This window comes from Erpetoichthys calabaricus, chromosome 15 (assembly GCF_900747795.2).
Source record: "Erpetoichthys calabaricus chromosome 15, fErpCal1.3, whole genome shotgun sequence".
Classification (NCBI taxonomy): domain Eukaryota; kingdom Metazoa; phylum Chordata; class Cladistia; order Polypteriformes; family Polypteridae; genus Erpetoichthys; species Erpetoichthys calabaricus.
Window position 1 is genome coordinate 19907679 of NC_041408.2, and position 21443 is coordinate 19929121.

General features: G+C 40.4%; 1 protein-coding gene across 2 annotated transcripts in view; it reads left to right on the plus strand.

The window, feature by feature from the left end:
• The window catches only part of pex6 (peroxisomal biogenesis factor 6), a 103750-nt gene that overhangs the window by 68186 nt on the left and 14121 nt on the right, over positions 1-21443 (plus strand). Inside the window, exons 12-14 of one of the 2 annotated variants that reach the window (XM_028820302.2) lie at positions 7139-7200; positions 10285-10393; positions 18584-18696. In XM_028820302.2, coding sequence (XP_028676135.2) covers positions 7139-7200; positions 10285-10393; positions 18584-18696 — 284 coding nt within the window. Of the gene's footprint in view, positions 1-7138; positions 7201-10284; positions 10394-18583; positions 18701-21443 lie in introns of both variants that reach the window. The other variant, XM_028820301.2, reaches the window with a different exon arrangement.

Consider the following 21443-nt stretch of genomic DNA (forward strand, 5'->3'; position numbering starts at 1 on the left):
GTACTCCATCAACATTAATTATTTCCAGAGACATAATTTTGTCTATTTTTCCAGCACATCGCGCACAGAAGCAAGGGAACGATGGGAGCACCAGAACTCTGCTCACATCGCGTCGCTTTGTACCACAAGTAGTAATTCTGTGATAAGCGGAATACCGCTACGCTTTGCACTCATGGGACGGAAAGACAATCCCGACCGCTTTTATATAGTAGATTATTGTACTGTACATTTAATTACACACATACAGTTCTTACACACAACCACTAACCTATGAAGGCACGAGCTCAGTAGGAGAGTCTTCAGGTGGTGCAGTATCTTCAGCAGGTGCGTCGTTGTCTTCTTCCGCTGAAGGAGTGCTAGGAGTAGGCAGTGGGTGTCTGGGTGCGCAGCTGAAGAACATCTTGATAGGCAGTTGCTGGCGCTGTCTTTTCATATGTGTGAGGAGGTTTTTGTAGTGTATTGCCATCTTTGATCATATCCAAGAGTTTCACCTTCTCCTGGATAGTAAGCATCTTCCTCCGGCACTTAGTTTTATTGTCAGAATGCTTAGAAAAAGCATCATGTTTAGGAGCCATCGTGGGGCTTAGATAAAAGTTCTCAGAAAGCGCATGCGTAGTGACGTAAGCGTGTATGAGAAAAAATCGCGTTAGAGTGAAACCGCGAAATTCGAAGCGTGATATAGTGAGGGATCACTGTATTTCTAGTTTAGATTATTTCATGTGATTAGTTCTATATTCTGATTTATACATGTTTTTTTTCTTCATATAATGACGTGTATATCTGTTGCTTTTCAGATTTTTTATATTTCACAAAGTGACAATATGATCCTTTTGCTTACAGGATATTGTTGCTTCCCCCATTGTCAGCAATGACAAAGTAATACTCCCACGCCAGGGAACATGAAATATGATATGCTTTTAAACAACATTCACTATAGATCAGATACTTCTGATCACTCCACATCTGTCTGCCTTTATTTATTGACTGTTGCACACATACTGTGACATATTGCCCTTAACTTTACACTTGCTTGTCCTCTGTGATCTTTCTAAATGCCACCAAGACCAAATGAGAACTTGAAATGCAGAAGAACAACTCAGTGAGAGCCAAGGAGAATACAATTGCTCTTTAAAAATTCCAAATTTCTTTCTAACATGTACAGTAGACCCCCCACAAAGTCGCGGTTCAGAGTTCGCGGCCTCAGTCGTTCGCGGATTTTTCCTTAGAACTTATCTAATAATTGTTAGCGGAAACTGCAAATATCCTCTGCAATTTTTATGGCTTTTTTTCGTGGCCATACTGTACTGTAGAGAGAACAGGAAGCAACTGTAGAGGAAAACGCGGCTTGGGATAGTGAAAGTAGCCAATAGATTTTGAAACTGCAACTCCCAGCAGTCCCTGCAGTGGCTCTGATTGGCCCTCTGCTGAGGGTGCTGGGGCTGTTGAGGTCAAAGGATGTCAGCACGGCTTTTAAAAAGGGCCCGGTGACCAAAAGCAAAAAAAAAAGTTTTTGTAATTTGTGTTTCAAGTTCCTGTCTGTCTGCCTTCTGTTGGGTTACCTGTACTTATTCGTTTTGTCCTGGATCGTTTCGTGGTTGGCGTCTGGATTGTCTGCTGTCTGCCTGTGTACATGAGGGCTGTAAGTGGATTCATGGCCATCCTGCAAAGAAAGGAGCGCTCCTGAACCCGTCCACCCATCTTCACCATTTCAGGAACTAGCGGTAGGACTATCTTTATATTCCCATTCAGCGTGCAGATCTCTGGACTATCTATTGTCGTCATTACATTTCATCCATTGCCCTTTTTCATGAACGTTTTCATGATTTACTGTGTGTGTTTTGTTTGTGCTTTGTTGTATTTAATGTGTAATCGCCGTAAGGGAAACAGGAGTGGTATTGTTGTTTTAATTTTTTTTCATTTGTTTTCATCACATTGTTTATTTGCTTTTTGATTACCGGTTAGCTTTGTTTTTATTTCTGTGCGAGTGCATGCAGGTCGGGTCAAGGCTGGGTGCGTCCCTGGAATCTCCACCATAAAATTAAATAAATCACCGTCTTCTCAATGGTGTGAATCTTAGTGGCACCAGACCACTACAGCGTTATTTATTTCTCCTTGCTGCTGATTGACTGTGATGTATCCCCAGCTGAGTGTTCTTGTGTTTTTCGTTTTGTTCCTCTTAACCCTTAAACCGCCACAACCAGCTATAGTCATTTCCCAGTGCCATTTGCGAGCATGCAGGAGCTGATCAGTCAGAGCTGCACATTCGTTGAGCAGCCAGCTCATGACCACTGCCAGTCCCTTGTGAGCAGGGGGGCTGAACGCACCCCTAGAAGACACGGACGCTTCTCAAAAAAACCCTCTTAAAAAACACTGGTAGACTACCTTCACATTGCTCCCTTACTTGCTGGGCTTACTTGCGGCTTCTTTGTCGCGTGATATGCTTCTCGCGCGACACTACGCTTACTTAATAGCATGAACAGCATCTATCCTTTTTGACTGATTGCTTTGTTTCTCTCTCCTCCCCCAGACATCCTCTGCTCCTGTTGTGGGTCCCGCACCCATTGTGCTCCCCTATGATGTTTGTCTATTCTTTAATTGAGAACTAACTGCATACTGAGCTTGTGTTACTTCTGAAAGAGACATGTTTGTTTGAAGTGTTTGGATAAACTTCCTGTCTCTATAATCTCCTGTGTTTCTGTGCAGTTCTGTGACCCAAGTGTGACACCCTGCAGCACTGCAGCCTCACTGTCCCTGGGATTGAGCCGCTGCCCTAGACGAGCCTGCCAGCGTCAGCGCTTACCTCTGTGTGCTTGCATGCATCCAGTTCAAGCGCAGTTGGCTCTGTGATTTACTGAATTACAACCATGGTGTTAGTTGCACCTTGTACACATTGTTCCAGTAGTTTTTTAAATAGTTTTTCCAGTTTATTAGCAGTATGTAAAATGATCAGTGTTGCAGTAATTGTGATGCTGTTTGCATGAAAAAAATGTGTTCCATTAAAAATTCACTTTTTCTTTTTTGTGACGTTTACTTAAAGTGCAGCAAAAAAGTATTTGGCATCCAGGGATGCATTAACCCCCAAGTATGTGGCAGTTTAAGGGTTAAAGCCCCAAGATGCCGCCGAAACGCTCTGCACCTTCTAAGGCTTCTGGCAATGAAAACGCGCTTGCATGAATTACAGTACATATAGCGGTAACCTCGGTATTTTACATTCTAGCACTGCGGGAGACATAGTAGTACAGTATACAGGTTTACCTTTACATTGTTTTTAGGTAATGTATTAAGCTGAGTTTGAAACTAAATTGAAGTGTTTTGGGGGCATATTTAGGGTTTAAACTATAAAAATAGGCATTTTTTTTTTTTAACCACATCCAAAATACGTGGTTTTTCACAATTCGTGGGTGCTCTAGGAACGTAACCCCTGCAAATTTTGGGGGTGTACTGTATACAAGGGTGGATGGATAGATGGATAGAAAGAAAGAAAAAAAAACAGACTTTATTTGTCCCCAGGGGGAAATTTGTAGTTCTTTATATAAATAAATAGATAGATAGATAAATAAATATATACAGTATACACCCCAAAAAATGTAAGAAAAGAAAAAAACTTTTGAATTGGCAGTCACAGTCATAGTGAGGTATCATGCAGATGTATTCGTGTTGGTATAAAGGAGCCCCAGTTTCTTGACACACTTCTGCTCACTAATTTTGTTGGCCTAAACTCCTTAGTGTTAGTGTGTCAGAGAGAGGATGTGCAGCTTTGTTCATAATGGCAGTCAGTTTTGTTTTAATTCTCCCCTTTGCTGTGATCTCTATTAACTGAGCCTGCCCTTTTAATTAGCTTGTTAAATTGGTGCCCCTGTCTTTAAGCTATGTTATTGGCCAAGCATGTCACAGCGTAGAAATTCATACTGACCTTCATAGAGCTATAAAAGATGTGAATGATGTCTCTACTCATTTTAATGGAATGCAGCCTCCTAAGGTAAAAGAGCCTGCTCTGCCCTTTCTCATATAGCTCCTCTGTGTTCCGAGACCAGTCCAACCTGTTATTGAAGTGGACCACCAAGTACTTGAAGGAGTGCACCACCCCTGCTACTACTTGTTGAGTAGTGACCGGGCACAGAGGCTCTTTGGTGCAGTGAAAGTCAATAGCCAGTTCTTTGATTTTGCTGATGTTGATTTGCTGACAATTCTGTTTGCACCAAGAAACAAATGTCTGCCCCTGACTCCTCTCCTCTATATAATTCCCCTTATCAGTACACCCCAGGAGGGAAGAGTCATCTGAGAATTTCTGCAAGTGACATGACCTGGTGTTATATTTATTTATAGTCTGAGGTGTACAGAGTGAAAAAGAGACAGGACTGTTCCTTGTGGTGCTCCAGTGTTGCTCACACAGTCCTTGACTCTCACAAACTGCGGTCTGACTGACAAATAATCCATTATCCAGGACACGATAGGCTCATCCACCTGCATGAGGAAATCGAAAACAATCCTCAGAGTGCTGCCAAATTTGTCCTGGTGAGAATAGGACTTTGTAGAGCAGATAGATAATTGCATCCTCCACTCTAAAACTGCAGTGGGTCCAGGTGGTCTGCCACAAGAGGACTCGTATAGTCCAGGATCAGCCACTCAAGGGTCTTCATGATGTGTGATGTAAGTTCCACTGATCTGTAGTCTTTAGGTGAAGAGGTGCCTACATTATTGGAGTAAAAACAATGAAGGGTGTTTGCCACCGCAGCAGCACTTTCTGGGGCCTTAGGGACGGACTGAATGGTGACAGAGGACACAATTGACACCATCTGTTGCCATGGGATTTCCTGTGTGTAGCTTCGTCAATTGTCTTCTTACTTGGTCCTCAGTTATGGACAGTTCACACTAATGGTCAGGAGTGGGCTTGTCAATGGTCATTCCAGCTGTTGTGGTAGAAGATGTTGGAGTGGGAAGACTGGGCTTTGGAAGAAGGTGACAATGGAAGGTAAAATCTATTAAAAAATTGGTTTGGGGTGTTCGCTCGTTCCATTTCACCTTCTAGCACCTGAGACCTGGATTGGTCAAGTCCATGAATTATACAAAGGCCATTCCATAAGTATTTCATATTATTCTGAGTAAGTTTGTTTTCTATTTTAGCTTTGTAAGCTTCCTTTCCTACACTCATCTTTTTCTTTAGCATTTGCTATGAGTCCTTCAGAGCCTCTGTGTCACTGGATTTGAATGCAGATTTTAATTTGGGAGACTTTTTTGCTCCTTGGTAATCCAAGCTTTGTTGTTTGCAAAGCAAAGGACCATCTTGGTTACTACAGTGTTGGCACAAAACTTAACACAGTTCTTAACGCAGTGACTGAGTGCCTCAGTATTGTCCCCATGTGACGTGCATATAGCATTTCCCAGTCTGTCATTTAGAAGCAGTCATTCAGAGCAATTTCAGCCGCCAGGCTTCACTTTCTCACTGTTCTGGTGGTAACAGTTTGTCGTCTAATAACAGGCTTGTAGCTGGGAATAAGATAAATCAGGTTATGGTCAGATCTGCTCAAAGGTGCCACTAGTTTACACTTAAGAGCATCTTTAACATTTGAATACAGCTGGTCCAGCTTGTTATTTCCTCGAGTGGAACATTACATACATTGATAGAAATTTGTCATAGTTCCCTTTAAAGTCACATGGTTGAAGTCACAACATATTTACTGCAGGGTTAGGATGAGGCATCATTAAAATGTTACTGACAGAATGAATCATTTCTGTTGCTATTTGTGGTGGGAGAAATAAAAACGTTAATAAAGATGGTGTAATTTATCTCCCTGGGCCAATAACATGGACGAATTCTGACTGCCGGGATTTCAACGTCTGTTTTAGTTTTAATTGCAATATGCTCCCTTTTGCACCATTCATCATTCATAGCTAGGTGTACAGGCAAAGGGCTGTGGTTTTCTATGGTTATTGGCTTTTAGTTACATTGTCATCCTGGTCTAATGGTTTCATTCCATTGCAAAAGTTGCCGTCAGTTTTTCACAAGAAGGGAAAACACAAAGAATTTGAGGGTTTGTAGGTCTTAGTAGAATGTGATTTGGTGAAGCATTTACATTACCATCTGAAACAGAGCAGCTTGTACCACATTATGCTGATTTGGCTTCATATCACCATGTAGGAAGAAGCATTTTGGTATGTGTCAGAGAAAAGTAACATCTGAATGGAGGTCATGAAGTAATAGTAAATGTAACTTTGACAGCAAATAAACTGAAACAATGATGTTTTTATTCACTTTTTAATGTATGTATAGTTAAGATTTGTTTAATGAGTTGAAAAGAAAGGGTGAATGTGTCATTTGCTAAAGTTTGGATGTCCTGGTAAGTCAGTGCCTTAGTAAGATCCCCTATGGCAGAAATTACAGCTTGCAAATGTTCTTTTTGGCCATCTATGAGTCTTTGAACTGTTGTTTTGGAAGTTTTCCCCACTGTAGTTTGCTTTTAGCTGTGAGATATTCTTAGGCTGACGTTCAGTGACACCCAAGTCTAGGGGCTTCAAGGGTCATACCATGTTTAAATAAAAGGAATTCAGTTTATCTTCTGTTCTCTTGTATGCTTATTGCTTCTCCAGGCTTTCAGTAGTAACTTCTGTAATTAGTTAAGATTAATTCATCTCAATAAACAGTATAGTAAACAACGTTTGCTTCTCCTGGAATTACTGAATTCTTAAAGCTGAAAAAAGAAATTAAAGCTTGATTCCAGGACCATTTTCAGACGTATTTTAAAAGTGTATGCCTTGTGTTTGTTTATTGAAGTATTATTTGCTGCACATCGGTCCATATATTTCATGATCAGTGTAAGTGTTTTAATTTGTTAGCCACAGATGTGATTACTTTTTTTTACGGTTCAGGCATTTAGACCATTTAGCAATTGCTTTTTATTTTTCACTTGGAATAGTACGTTTACTGGTAATATTTCTTTGGTTTGTTTTGTTATGTGAATTCTGCTGCCTTTCAGGTAGCACTAATTTTGCTAATGTGCTGTTTTAATTTACTTTTAGTAGAAGGTGTAACATGTGATTGGCTTTCTAAATGGACATTATTTTTTTTTGTTTTTAAGCTGTGTAATGTTTTTCATAAATTGGAATAAAATATTCATAAAATGTGTATTCTGTTTTTTAGCGTAAAAGGACCAGAGCTCATTAACATGTATGTAGGACAGAGTGAAGAAAATATTAGAGATGGTAAGAACTCCATTTTTGTTCACATACATCAAAAACTGTTAACTTTGTCTGTCCTGCAAACCCCTGCTATACAAGAGGGCACCCAAAAATTACCAGAATTGAGAAAATAAATTGTTTTAATAATTTTTACTTACTGAAATTTTAGTCTCCTTCAAAGTACTCTATCCATGTGAATGAATGCATTGGTCCCAATGGTTTTCCCACTGGTGGAAACATTTTTGGAATCGCTGAAGAGGAACATTGTCCAATGCTTACAGTGATTTTTCTTTGACTTCCTCCATGGTACAAAAATGCTTTCCTTTAAGTTCTTTTTTTCATATGCACGAAGAAAAAAAAGTTGCACAGAGCAAGATCAAGTGACATTTCTCCTCGTTTGAAACGCGAAAACCACTCGTAGACCTGTGGTTTACTTAAAGCTTCCTCTTTAAAAGCAGTTTCAAGCATCACTACAGTTTCAGCAGCTGTTTTCCCTAAGAGAAAACAAAATTTAAACGTAGACTCGCTGTTCTTTGTGATGGGTGATATCCTCTAGGAACAATGTGCTCCAAATTACACCCAGAATTTTCTAAACACCATTCTCTTTATATATACATTTTAGAGTATACTTACATTCCAATTAGTAGGTGTAATACCCAGATTTGCCAGGATATTTCGTTAAGATAATGGACAACAATTATAATGCTTCCAATTAACACTAGAATTACCAAAGCCTACAAAAAAACTCGCAAATCTGGCCCACCTTAAATCCATTCGCACCTCTCCATCAGCGTCTTTTGTCCTGTAAATGTGCCGATCAAGACAAGCAGTAAGCAGAATGTGCACAAAGTTCTCCCAGCTCATGCCTTGATTATCTGGGAGTGAAGTGCTGGAGTTTTAGAGTGGAAATAATAATTATTTGGAACACATGCATTTCATGTGTGTTCCGTTTCTACAATAATCTGTGTAAACACATTGTTAAAACAGAAATGTTTTTCATATTTTAGTAATAAATGACAAAATGTAGGCATAAACTATATAATGTGTGAAGCCAGAAGTCCAAAGATCAAATAAACACTTTCACAAAAGGTTTAAGGACAATACAACAGCTTCTGTGGTGTAGCGGTAAGAGTTCCTGACTTGTAATCAAGAGTTCCTGGTTCGATCCCGACTGACTCCTATATTTGCCGTTTTCAGTAGTGAGCTGCTCTTATTGTTAATATTATACAGTAAACACATACATTTGGTTTGCGTCTGTAACAGCCGCTGTACATTGATTGTACTTGTTAAAGTTACCATTTTTTTTTTCACTTTTATTCTCTCAGTCATCTGTTACTTTATATCTGAAACTGGGAATAACTGTAGATGTGAGTGGTTTTTTGAGGCAATGGAACTGGATATTCTCTGATCTGGATGGATAAAAGCTGACACACAAATGCTGGTGAATCTGCCTTCTTTGTATCTCACCGTCACTTGATTTTTTTAATTCAGTTTTATTGTAGAAACGGAACACACATGAAATGTATGTGTTCCAAATAACGATCTATTATTTCCACTCTAAAACTCCAGCAATTCGCTCCCAAATAATCAAGGCATGAGCTGGGAGAATTTTGGGGAATGGAATAGCAGGCTGCTTGCTGCTTGTCTTGATCGGCACATTTACAGGACAAAAGATGCTAATGGAGAGGTGTGATGGGATTTAAGGTTGGCTGGAGTTACGAGTTTTTTCATAGGCTTTGGTAATTCTAGTGTTAATTGGATGTATGAGAAATACTATATAACTAAGTATCTTATATATAAACATCTACGCGTGTAAGTGTGTGTGTCTGTCCAGCCCGGAAGTGAGAGGTGGAGTTGGGGTAAGGGCTCCACCTCCGAGGATACACAAGCAAGGCCAGCACGTCGGCAAAACGAAACCCCTGAAGACAGAGTCACTCGCTTAGCCGCTAATACAGAAACAAAGCGAGTACATTGGCAAAAGGAAGCCTCTGAAGAAAGACAGTCGCTTAGCCGCTAATGCACAAACGATGTGAGCACGTCTGTAACACAAAAGCTCCTAGGAGAGAGATGCCCAAAGTAGTTCCTTTCAATTACCTGACATCTCTACATTTCAGTTTTTTTTCTGACGAAAAAGCACGGGCTTAAACAGCTAGTATAAATATATTGATACAAGGCAGGATGAATCCATGCTTTCATATTGTTGATGCCAAATTCTGACCCTAAAATCTGAATGTTGCAGCAGAAATTGAGACTCATCAGACCAAGCAATGCTTTTCCAGTCTTCTTTTGTCCAATTTTGTTAAGCCTGTGTGAATCGTAGCCTCAGTTTCCTGTTCTTGGCTGACAGGAGTGGCACCCAGTGTGCTTTAGCCCATCTACTTCAAAGTTTGAAGTGTTGTTTGTTCAAATATGCTCTTCTCCATACCTCAATTGTAATGAGTGGTTATTTAAGTTACTGTTGCCTTTCTATTAGCTCTAACCAGTCTGGCCATTCTCCTCTGACCTCAGGCATCAACAAGGCATCAGCACTTTTGACCTGAAAACTGCTGCTCACTGATATTTTCCATTTTTCAGACCATTCTCTGTAAACTCTAGAGATGGTTATGCATGTAAATCCTACCAGCTCAGCAGACTCAGACCAGCCCATCTGGCACCATCAACCATACCATTTTTAAAGTCACTTAAATCACCTTTCTTCTCTATTCTGATGCTCGGTTTGAACTTTATCAGGTTGTCTTGACAATGCCTACATGTCTAAATGCATTAAGTTGCTGCCCTCAGATTGGCTGATTAGATATTTGTGTTAACAAGCATTTGAACAGGTGTACCTAATAAAGTGGCTGGTGAGTGAGTGCGTGTGTGTAAAAAGTGTTTCTCAGTCAAATTTGTTTAAATAAGAAATTGTTTCCATCACATCAGGTATTTTGCATTAACATTCAAAGAAATAATTTGTTTTTGCACAGGAAAGTAATACTAAGCTAGAATATCTGTTTTAAAACCTGAATGGGAAGCATCTTTTTGAAAACAGCATTTTGTATCATATCTTAAAATATCTTGCAAGACAGTAAATAGGTTCATTATGCACCTTCTGTTTGTTTCTTGTTTCAGTCTTTGCCAAAGCTAGGGCTGCATCTCCCTGTATTATTTTCTTTGATGAGCTGGACTCATTGGCACCAAATAGAGGAAGGAGTGGAGACTCTGGTGGAGTAATGGACAGGTAAGTATTGTCGTGGAAAAAACTTTCCACTATGTTCAAAGAAGGCTGTCACAGAGCCCAGATGAGAATGCAGAACATTTCTTTATGTGCACAGATTTATGCACATATGTCTCAGTCCAGAATTAAACAATTCATCTCCTTTTATGCTTTATTTCTAATCACATCACCTTATCTAGTTCATCACGTCATCTGACTGTTAATATGCAGAACTTTATCACTTCCTCCAATCAACTAAAGCCACCAGTTATTTCTGACTAATGTCAATTCTCCCATTATTCTGAACACAGCTTTGTTAAGGGGGTGTTTTTTTGATTGTCCTATTGATCTTAGCACCCATCTTTATAGGATGGGGGGTATGGGGTTTCCCATCAGTTTATCCCACTTTCTGGAGGGGGGGTTTGTTACTCATTTACTTCATTCTAACCTTGGAAAATGATGTTGGTAACTTCTCTAAGATGAGGCAGAGAATTCATCTGCTTAAGCTTTAAATTATGTTTAGTTAACCCTTGAGTTACATTTAATAATTTTCCTTATGGTTAACATGTACTTGTAATAAATTGTAACAGATTATTGTATAAACTGCTCAAAAAAATTAAAGGAACACTTTGAAAACATATGAGATCTCAATGGGAAAAAAACAATGCTGGATATATCTACTGATTATGGACTGATATGGTAATGTGTTAGGAACGAAAAGATGCCACATTAGTTTGATTGAAATGGAAATTATCAACCTACAGAGAGCTGAATTCAAAGACACCCCAAAAATCAAAGTGAAAAAATGAGTGGCAGGCAGGCTAGTCCATTTTGCCAAAATTTCATTGCAGCAACTCCAAACCGTACTCAGTAGTTTTTCTGGCTCCCACGTGCTTGTATGCATGCCTGACAACATTGGGGGGTTTGACATGCTCCTAACGAGACGATGGATGGTGTCCTGGGGGATCTCCTCCTAGATCTGGACCAGGGCATCACTGATCTCCTGGACAATCTGAGGTGCAACCTGGTGGTGTCGGATGGACTGAAACATAATGTCCCAGAGGTGTGTTCTATTGGATTGAGGTCAGGTGAGTGAGCGTGGGGGCCAGTCAATGGTATTGATTCCTTCATCCTGCAGGAACTGCTTGAATACTCTCGCCACATGAGGACAGGCATTGTTGTGCACCAGGAAGAACCCAGGGGCCATTGCACCAGCATAGGGTCTGACAATGGGTCCAAGGATTTCATCCCGATACCTAATGGCAGTTAAGGTGCCGTTGTCTAGCCTGTAGAGGTCTGTGCGTCCCTCCATGGATATTCCTCCCCAGACCATCACTGACCAACCACCAAACCGGTCATGCTGAACGATGTTCTCCATGGCTTCTTTAGACCCTTTCAAGTCTGTTACATGTGCTTAGGGTGAACCTGCTGTCATCTGTGAAAAGCACACGGTGCCTACCAGTGGTGCACCTGCCAATTCTGGTATTCTATGGCAATTGTCAATTGAGCTCCAAGGTGCCGTGCAGTGAGCACAGGGCCCACTAGAGGACGTCAGGCCCTCAGGCCACCATCATGAAGTTTGTTACTGATTGTTTGCTCAGAGACATTCACACCAGTGGCTGGCTAGAGTCCTGCTGGCAATGGCATGTATTGATATGCCATCCTGGACAAGCTGGACAACCTGTGCCAGCTCTGTATGGTCCAGGTATTGCCTCATGCTACCAGTAGTGACACTGACCATAGCCAAATGCAAAACTAGTGAAAAAACAGAAAAGACGAGGAGGGAAAAATGTCAGTGGCCTCCACCTGTTGTTAATTTCATTAATACCAAAGCAGCTGAAACTGATTAACAAATCCCTCTGCTACTTAACTGACCAGATCAATAGCCCAGACGTTTCATTGACTTGATGCTATACTCGGAATAAAAAGTGTTCCTTTAAGTGTTTTGAGCAGTTATTAAGTAAAACATCTATAGTATCAGCCACTAAGTACAAACAAATACATTTGGGTAGGTATACTCTAGAAATTAGAAAAATAGAGTCTACTCCATGTGTAACTGAGTTTTTTGAGTGTTTTCAAGTAGTTCCAAATATTTCAACAAAAGTATGACTTGTACAAGAAAAAAATTCCACAGTCCAAATGTCTTTGTTTCAAGGGAGTTTGTCAAATTCAAAGCAAGCAATTCACACAAAATAAGGAAAAAAAGAGTGGATAATACCCGTAAGAAAAAGGGAAACTTCTTGTCTGTGATATTCTGCTTGAGGCTTTAGTGCCTAGGTTACATTTCTGAAGGTTTCTATCTGTTATCACATACACTAGGATCCACGTTTGACCTACACATGTAACGGTCAGAAAACTATACGCCCTGCTGTCTAACATCGATTTGAGAGCATTGTATTGTCTACATACAGAAACACAGTAGAGCATTAAGGACATTCCTTTAACTTGTTAACTTATAGGGTCAAACAGAATCTTCCATTAAGTATGTGAACCTACATTCTGTTCAGGTGAGGCAAAAACATAGGGAGATTTACTATTAATATTAACTTAAAAGCTTTGCTCCTAACACCATGTATGTGCTCATTATGTGTATAACATAAAAACAAGCATGATGTATATTCTAAAATAAACTAGTCTTTGCATATTAGGATGTGGGGATGCAAATATTAGTGAATATTTAAATTGCAGGATACGGCAGAAACTGTACTTGAATAAATACTTTATTGAAAAAAGTAATTTTGGAATACTCTGGACTTAAAGGGACATTGTATGGGATTTTACCACAGATCACTAAATAAAGCCCCATCACTTCTATCAATTTTTTAATACAATGTTTAAAACTCAAACATCAAATCTTGAAACTTATAGTTTTCTTGTTTGAAAAGCTGTGGACTCATTTACTTTGCAAATGATTGAATTATTCAGAAGGTAAAAGAATCTCCTGCTTGTTCTGCAGGCTGTCACTCCGCAGAGCATTCATGTGGCACCATGTGTTCTGAATACTGAGGAGCCCTGTTAAACAGCACTAAAAAATACATAGAGGGGTTGTTAAAGGGGGCTTAGAAATAAATGAAAGTATGCAATGACTTGCAGAGAATACAAGTGTTGTAGATCAGCATGAGACTATCAACTGTCTACGTTATTTTGAAGAAAACGTCTTTGTAGCACTTTGGCTCAAAATTGAGTAAAGCCTATAAGTTTACTAGATTGAAGTGCTGATTTATTTACTCTTCTGTTACTAGAAGAAGATTGAATCTGGAGGCAGTTATACCAGAAAGTACCTAAAAGCACAGGTCTGCCCTTGCGAAATCAATGTTACAAGCAAAAGCAGTATCCATTACAGTTTTATTAGGAAAAGGTTTTGGGTTGACTTCTCCTAAAACAAAAATCTCTTGACTCAACTCTTTATCTGTGGACCCACAGTTATGTCATCTTCTCACCCTGTATGCTCTAGACCAGGTGTCGGCAACCTTTCAGTGATGTCGTGTCGACCCTGTGTTACAATGTTATTCCGCGTGCTGACATTATTCTACCAATTTTGTTATATATAGTGTCAAAATTGATGCGGTTATAATGGGCTTCAGTTATAACCGGATCTTATATTTTATTGCTCAAAAAGTACACAGGATCATATGTGAAAAGAATGTTTTCTCAATTTTTTTTATAACTACATTCGGTGGCTGTATTTTTGGTTCCAATTATTTGACTAAATTAAGCAGTTTGTTTCTTAAAGCCAGAAACAGCCCTTTTTATACAGTCATGGCCGAAATTATCGGCACCCTTGGAATTTTCCCAGAAAATGCACCATTTCTCCCAGAAAATTGTTGCAATTACAAATGTTTTGGTTTACACGTTTATTTCCTTTATGTGCATTGGAACAACACAAAAAAACAGAAAAAAAAAGCCAAATCTGACATCATTTCACACAAAACTCAAAAACTGGGCTGGGCAAAATTATTGGCACCTTCTACTTAATATTTGGTTGCATGCCCCCTTTGGAAAAAATAACTGAAATCAAGCGCTTCCTATAACCATCAACAAGCTTGTTACACCTCTCAACTGGAATTTCTGACCACTCTTCTTTTGCAAACTGCTCAAGGTTTCTCAAATTTGAAGGGCGCCTTCTCCCAACAGCAATTTTGAGATCTCTCCATAAGTGTTCAATCGGATTTAGATCCAGACTCATTGCTGGCCACTTCAGAACTCTCCAGTGCTTTGTCTTCAACCATTTCTGGGTGCTTGTAGAGGTATGTTTGGGGTCATTGTCCTGCTGGAACACCCATGACCTCTGACGCAGACCCAGCTTTCTGACACTGGTCTGTACTTTGCACCCCAATATCTTTTGGTAGTCTTCAGATTTCATGATGCCTTGCACACAGTCAAGACATCCAGTGCCAGAGGCAGCAAAACATCCCCAAAACATCTTAGAACCTCCACCATGTTTGACTGTAGGTACTGTGTTCTTTTCTTCGTAGGCCTCATTCCGTTTTCTGTAAACAGTAGAATGATGAACTTTACCAAAAAGCTCTACATTGGTCTCATCTGTGCACAAGATGTTCGCCCAAAAGGATTTTGGCTTCCTCAACTACATTTTGGCAAACTCCAGTCTGGCTTGTTTATGTTTCTGTGTTAGCAGTGGGGTCCTCGTGGCTCTCCTGCCATAGCGTTCCATTTAGTTCAGATGTCGATGGATAGTTCGAGCTGACACTGTTGCACCCTGAGTCTGCAGAACAGCTTGAATATGTTTTGAAGTTGATTGTGGCTGTTTATCTACCATTCAGACTATCCTTCGTTGCAGTCTTTTATCAATTTTTCTCTTCCGTCCACGTCCAGGGAGATTAGCTACAGTGCCATGTGTTGTGAACTTCTTGATTATGTTGCGCACAGTGGACAAAGGAACATGAAGATCTCTGGAGATGGACTTGTAGCCTTGAGATTGTTGATATTTTTCCACAATTTTTGTTCTCAAGTCCTCAGACAATTCTCTGCTCTTCTTTCTGTTCTCCATGCTTAGTGTGGCACAGTCAGACACACAACAGAAAGGTTGAGTCAACTTTTCTCCATTTTAACTGGCTTCAGGTGTTATTGCTATATTGCCAGCACCTGTTTCTTGCCACAGGTGAGTTCAAACGAGCATCATATGCTTGAAATAAAACGATTTACACACAATTTTGAAAAGGTGCCAATAATTTTCTCTGGCCCATTTTTGGAGTTCTGTGTGACATGATGTCAGATTTGGCTTTCTTTCTCTGTTTTTTTGTGTTGTTCCAATGCTCATAAAGGAAATAAACGTGTATACTAAAACATTTGTAATTGCAACAACTTCCTGGGAGAAATGGTGCATTTTCTGGGAAAATTCCAGGGGTGCCGATAATTTCGGCCATGACTGTAGCTTCACTTTTCTCATCGGAGTTTTTAAACGTGGACTGATGTTTAGTTTGATAATGTCTTTGTACACTTGACGTATGACACATGACACTTTCACAGCATCATTCGTCCAAGAGTCTTGAAAAGAGCAAACATCAAGTTTTTTGTCTTTTATGAGTCATTTTAGGGCAGTATATTACTTAATAATAACGAGATTTGTTTTAAAGTAACATGGCTGGCACTGAACACATGCTTTCCCTTTACATGTGATTCACGTACGCAAAACATAGGTGAGGGCGCGAATGCATGCGCTGTAATTAATATAATATATATATATATATTTTTACTATATTTCAGTTCAATCGGAGTGCCATTGAAAATCATTCCACGTGTCACAGGTTGCCGACCCCTGCTCTAGTTATTCATGCACTTGTACCTAAGACTAAGGTCTGGCTTTATCAGGACTGAACTACTACGGTTACTTTTTTTCTCTTGGAGGCGCCTTCTTTTTCTTTTCATCTACCCATGGATTAGCAGAACAGAGCAACAAAATGAGCATGGAGCAGGATTAGATACTTTAGTCAGTCATTTACCATCTTCAGCATGACTTAACATCAGCAAAACCAAAGAACTGGTTATTGACTTTGGATCCACCATATAGCCACTATGTCTGGTCACTATTCAAGGAGTGGATGTAGAGGTGGTCCTTTCCTATCAGTACTTGGGGGTCCACATTAATGACATGTCTCTGACCACAGAACACCTATATAAGAAGTGGCAGAGCAGGCTGTTCTTCTTTAAGTGACTTTGTTCCTTTAATGTGGGCAGTGGCCTCCTTTACATTGTCTATAACTCTGTTAGGGCGAGTGCAATTTTCTACAGTGTAGTTTGCTAGGCTGCTAAAATGACTTCAAGAGAGACCCACTGATTAAACAAGCTGATTAAAAGGGCAAGCTCAGTTATGGGATGCAATCTGGACCCCATGGAGGTCGCAGTGAAGGAGAGAATTAAAACAAACCTGAGTGCCATTATTAACAATGCTGCACATCCTCTGTCTGACACACTAACACTGAGGAGTTTAGGCCAAGAAATCATTCAACAGGAAGTGTGTCAAGAAACTCTACAGGGGCTCCTTTATACCAACAGCAATATGTCTGCATAATGCCACTCTGGGACTGACAGCCAAGTCAGAACTTTTCTTTCTTTTAAATTTTCTTGCTTTGTAGTCATTCCAGTGTGTGTATATATTTATATTTATTTACCTATGTATTTACTTATTGAAATAGCTTCTCTTAAAGGACAGATTTCCCCCAGGGGACAAATAAAGTTCTGTCTAATGTCCAGAAGAAAAGCAAATAAGAGTGATGATCACACCAATCAATTTTGATGTTTATTAGCTGTCACAGACAGTGCTGACTAAAGCCCCCAATGTGCTGCAGTGTTCAGCTGGTTCTCCACTCCTGCAGTCACATTGCCTTAACTCAGATGTCTTATGCCATGGAGGTCTCTCTGTGCTCTTTCTGCTGCCACTGCTGTGCTCATTGTCTGACCTTAATAAGGCTAGTCTAATGTGCTTCAGTTCCTGAAATGGTGTACTCGTCTCCTTTTACAGAATTACTGGGAGCCGTTTGGGTTCAAACCATACTTCTGACATTTACATGTCGCCATTTAATTAGAACATCTCATACATGCACACCTATTTGTACAAGTATGCCAAGCAATGTGCTCTGCAAGCAGCTTTTTTTGCTCATTCAGCCAGTTCAAAGCAGTCCTTAACCTTTAACAAAGCTTCCTCTAGCTGACAAGGTTTAAAAATACATTAGCTGAGAAAGCATCCATATGACCCACTTAAACATATTGCCTTACTTAAGACTTATCATCTGTAAACACTTTTAAAATCTTCAAAGTGGGAAGAAAGATAACTAAAATCTTAGTAGAACTACTACAAGAATAAAATCATATTCCCCAGCCATTACCCAGTCTATGTTATGGGACACACCACCACACTCCACCCCGTCAGTGACTGCCTAGCTACTAGCCATCACATCTTTATCTCTCTTTCTGTCACTTTTCTTGGCCTCTCCTGGCAGCCCCACCACATTCAACTCTCAGGTTCTTCTAACTTGCCACTTCTGTCTTTGGGCAGGTCTCTTTACTTCTTTCCCACTGTTGATATGCTCACCTTCTTCTTATTCTATTGCTAAAAACCTCTGTGTTCCTTTGTGTTAGACGTCCTTACTTCTTTCTTGGTGATACTCATCTATTGTTCTGTGTGGCTCCTTCAATGCCCCTGCAGCTTCCTTTTCTCTTATTTTTTTTATTATCCATCCATTATCCAACCCGCTGAATCCGAACACAGGGTCACGAGGGTCTGCTGGAACCAATCCCAGCCAACACAGGGCACAAGGCAGGAACCAGTCCCGGGCAGGGTGCCAGCCCACTGCAGTATTTTTATTATCTTTAACTGAAATTGTGTAATCCTCCAATAGTGGTCATTCTTTGTTACAAAGATTTGCTGAACTGCTTTCTTTGACCCCATGCTCAGCTTTGTCCTGCATGTCGTCTCTTCTAAACACCCTCCATGTTCTCTGCTTATTTCAAAACTCTGTCTTGAATTTGCCACAGTTTGTCTCTTGTATTTTAACGTTAATTTTTTTGATGCAAGTCCTTTCATGATTCATTTCTTGTTCATTTTTACTACTAATGAGAGTATTTGCAGTACATTGTTTGGCTTTGATTTCTTTTATACTAAAACACAACATCTGAAAGGAGCTGTAAAATGAAGGCCAGTTGATTGGTACAGTACTCTTGTTATCATTTACTCATCTGAGATCTCTTCTTTTTCAGGGTTGTGTCACAGCTTCTAGCAGAGTTAGATGGGCTTCACTCTTCTGCAGATGTGTTTGTGATTGGAGCCACCAATCGGCCTGATCTTTTAGATCAGTCACTTCTCAGACCAGGCAGGTAACTGTCAATGGCACGTCTTGGGAGGATTGTTACCCTACGCTTTAGCAGATTAATACAATGTAGTTACAGCATTTAAAAGAAATGTCCGAAATAAAGTGCTAATCCTAAATAAATATTACAGTAAAATACATTATAGGTATATCTGTTTACTATTTTTCCTAACAAAAAAACCCAGTTTGAGAAAGTGTAATTATAGTCGATTCTTTTGCTGATATTTCCAACATTCTCAAAAGTCCATTTTTAAAAAAAATTTTTTTATAATCCTTAAAGGATTTGATAACGTTGCGGACGCTAGGTGTCACTGTTGCCCCTTAAACCCAACAGACAGACACGCAGGACACAGGGTAAAAGCACCAAGAAGATATTTTTATTCATTTGTTCCTTAAACAGTGCCCTCCAAGCACCACAGCCACAATAAACACGCTAGTAATAAATACAAAGCACAATATTCTTCTCTCTCTCTCAATTCTTTCTCCTCCACACATCCCAGCAAGCTTCTTTCACCTCCACCTGACTGTGGCTCGCCTGTTGGGTGTTCCACTGTCCTTTATATATTCCCCGGCCAGGAAGTGCTTCTACTTTTCCATCCACGTGACCTGCCAGCACTTCCGGGTCAGATGGAAAATTCAAGTTTTTGATTAGCCCGGAAGTACTTTGTGGCTATAAGGGAAGCATGACTCCCCATGTCCTTCCACAGCACCCCCTGGTGGCACCCATGGCACCCAACAGGGCTGAGATATCGAACTCCAAGTCCCAGGATGCCATGTGGGAACCCAGGGCACCACTACACACTCCAGCGCTCCCAAGGAGGTCAACGTAAGCGCTATAAAGACACACTCAAAGCAGCCCTGAAAGCCTTCAACATCAATCCTACTAAATGGGAACAGACAGCTCAGGACAAAACCAAATGGAGATCAGCTGTCAAGCAGGGGGCTCAATCTTATTAAACCAGCAGGACCGCGGCAGCTGAACAACGCAGACAAGCCAGAAAAAACAGCATTAGACCGTCGTCTGCCGCAACCATTCCCTGTCCGCATTGCCAGAGACTATTCCGAGCACGCATTGGACTAGTAAGCCACCTACGCACCCACCCCACCCTTAACCAGATGACTAGATGGTCCTTGTCGATTCGACGGACGAACACACACACACACACACTCTAGTGGAACTGCCATCTAACGTCTTGGGGGAGGCAGTATCCAGAAGTAGCTACCTTCCCCCATCCTTCCATTCTCGGGGTGTCCCGTTCGGGCTGAGCTGCCGGCCGTCTCTTAGAATGTAGATCCAGCAAAATTGTTTCAACCTAATGGTGAATCACGTATTCGAGAACACCAGTGGTGATTAAGAGACGGTGCATTTAGGACCGAAGCCAGGAAGTACTTCTTCACGCAAAGAGTTGTAGGACTCTGGAATAAACTAGCAAGACATGTACACTACTGGTCAAATGTTTTAGAACACTTCAGTTTTTCTTCAAAATTTAATCAGTTGAAATTCAATGAATGACCTAAAATGGTGAACATGTAAGCAAGAAAATGCCACAGGTTTCAATGTAAAGTTAGGTTAGGAAATTTCAGACTATTTACAATTGGGGCTTCTTCATAGAGTAACAAATAGGTTACAATCTACAGATGTTCTGCAGTAATTTAAGTAAATTAAGCCTCGTTAGTTGAAGCAAACAATTTGCACAGGTATCCAAACTTGTGTTGATTACTTAAAAACCCTCTGTCTGTCTTAAAGCAGAGTTGGAGCAGACTGTGCTACTACACCCTCTGCAGTGCAAGTATTCCAGTGAGAATAGCAAGAAAACTGCAATTAACAAATGAAATGAGACAGAGCGTTATCACCCTTAGAATTGTAGGCCTTTCATTTAGAGAAACTGCAAAAAAAGTATATATATATGTATCAAAGTGTCTGTGAGAATGGTGGCGTCCTCCACAATCCAAAGGCAATTGGAAACTGGAAGAAACTCCGATTAAAAAGAGACCCAACCCAACCCAATCAGAAGACAAGTTTCTGAGGGTCACCAGCTTGCGTGACAGGCGCCTCACAGTACAACAGCTTCAAGCACAGCTTAGTAGTGTCAGAGGAGACTTTATGCTGCAAGTTTGACAGTGCAAGTGACAGTAAGAAAGCCATTCCTTAAAGGACAAATTAAGAAAGCGAGGCTTGCCTGCGCCATGAAATACCAGCTGTGGACTACTGCAGACGGGGAAAAAAGCCTTATGGACTGATGAGTCAAAATTCGAAATCTTCAGTTTTTCACGCAGGGTATTTATACGCTGTTGAGATGGTGAAAGGATAGTCCCTCAGTTTGTGACACCAACTGTCACACATGGAGGAGGAAGTGTGATGGTCTGGGGCTCTTTTGCTGGAGGAAGAGCTGGTGACTTATACAGAGTGACTGGCATTCTGAATCAAAAGAGTTGCCACAGCATTTTGCAGCACCACACAATACCTTCTGGTCTACATCTAGCAGGTCAGGGGTTCATCTTACAGAAAGACAGTGACCCAAAACATACCTGCAGGTTATGTCAGAACTACATGAAAAGGAAAGAACAAGAAGGTACACCTTAAACCATGGACTCCAGACTTAAACCCCATTCAGTTAGTTTGGCATGAACTGGAGAGAAGGATGAAAGGAAAGCAACCTACAAGTGCAACCTGTAATTGTGGGAACTTCTGCAGCAGTGTTGGGAAGATCTTTCTGACCAGTATTTGGTTTCCATCATAGAAAGAATGC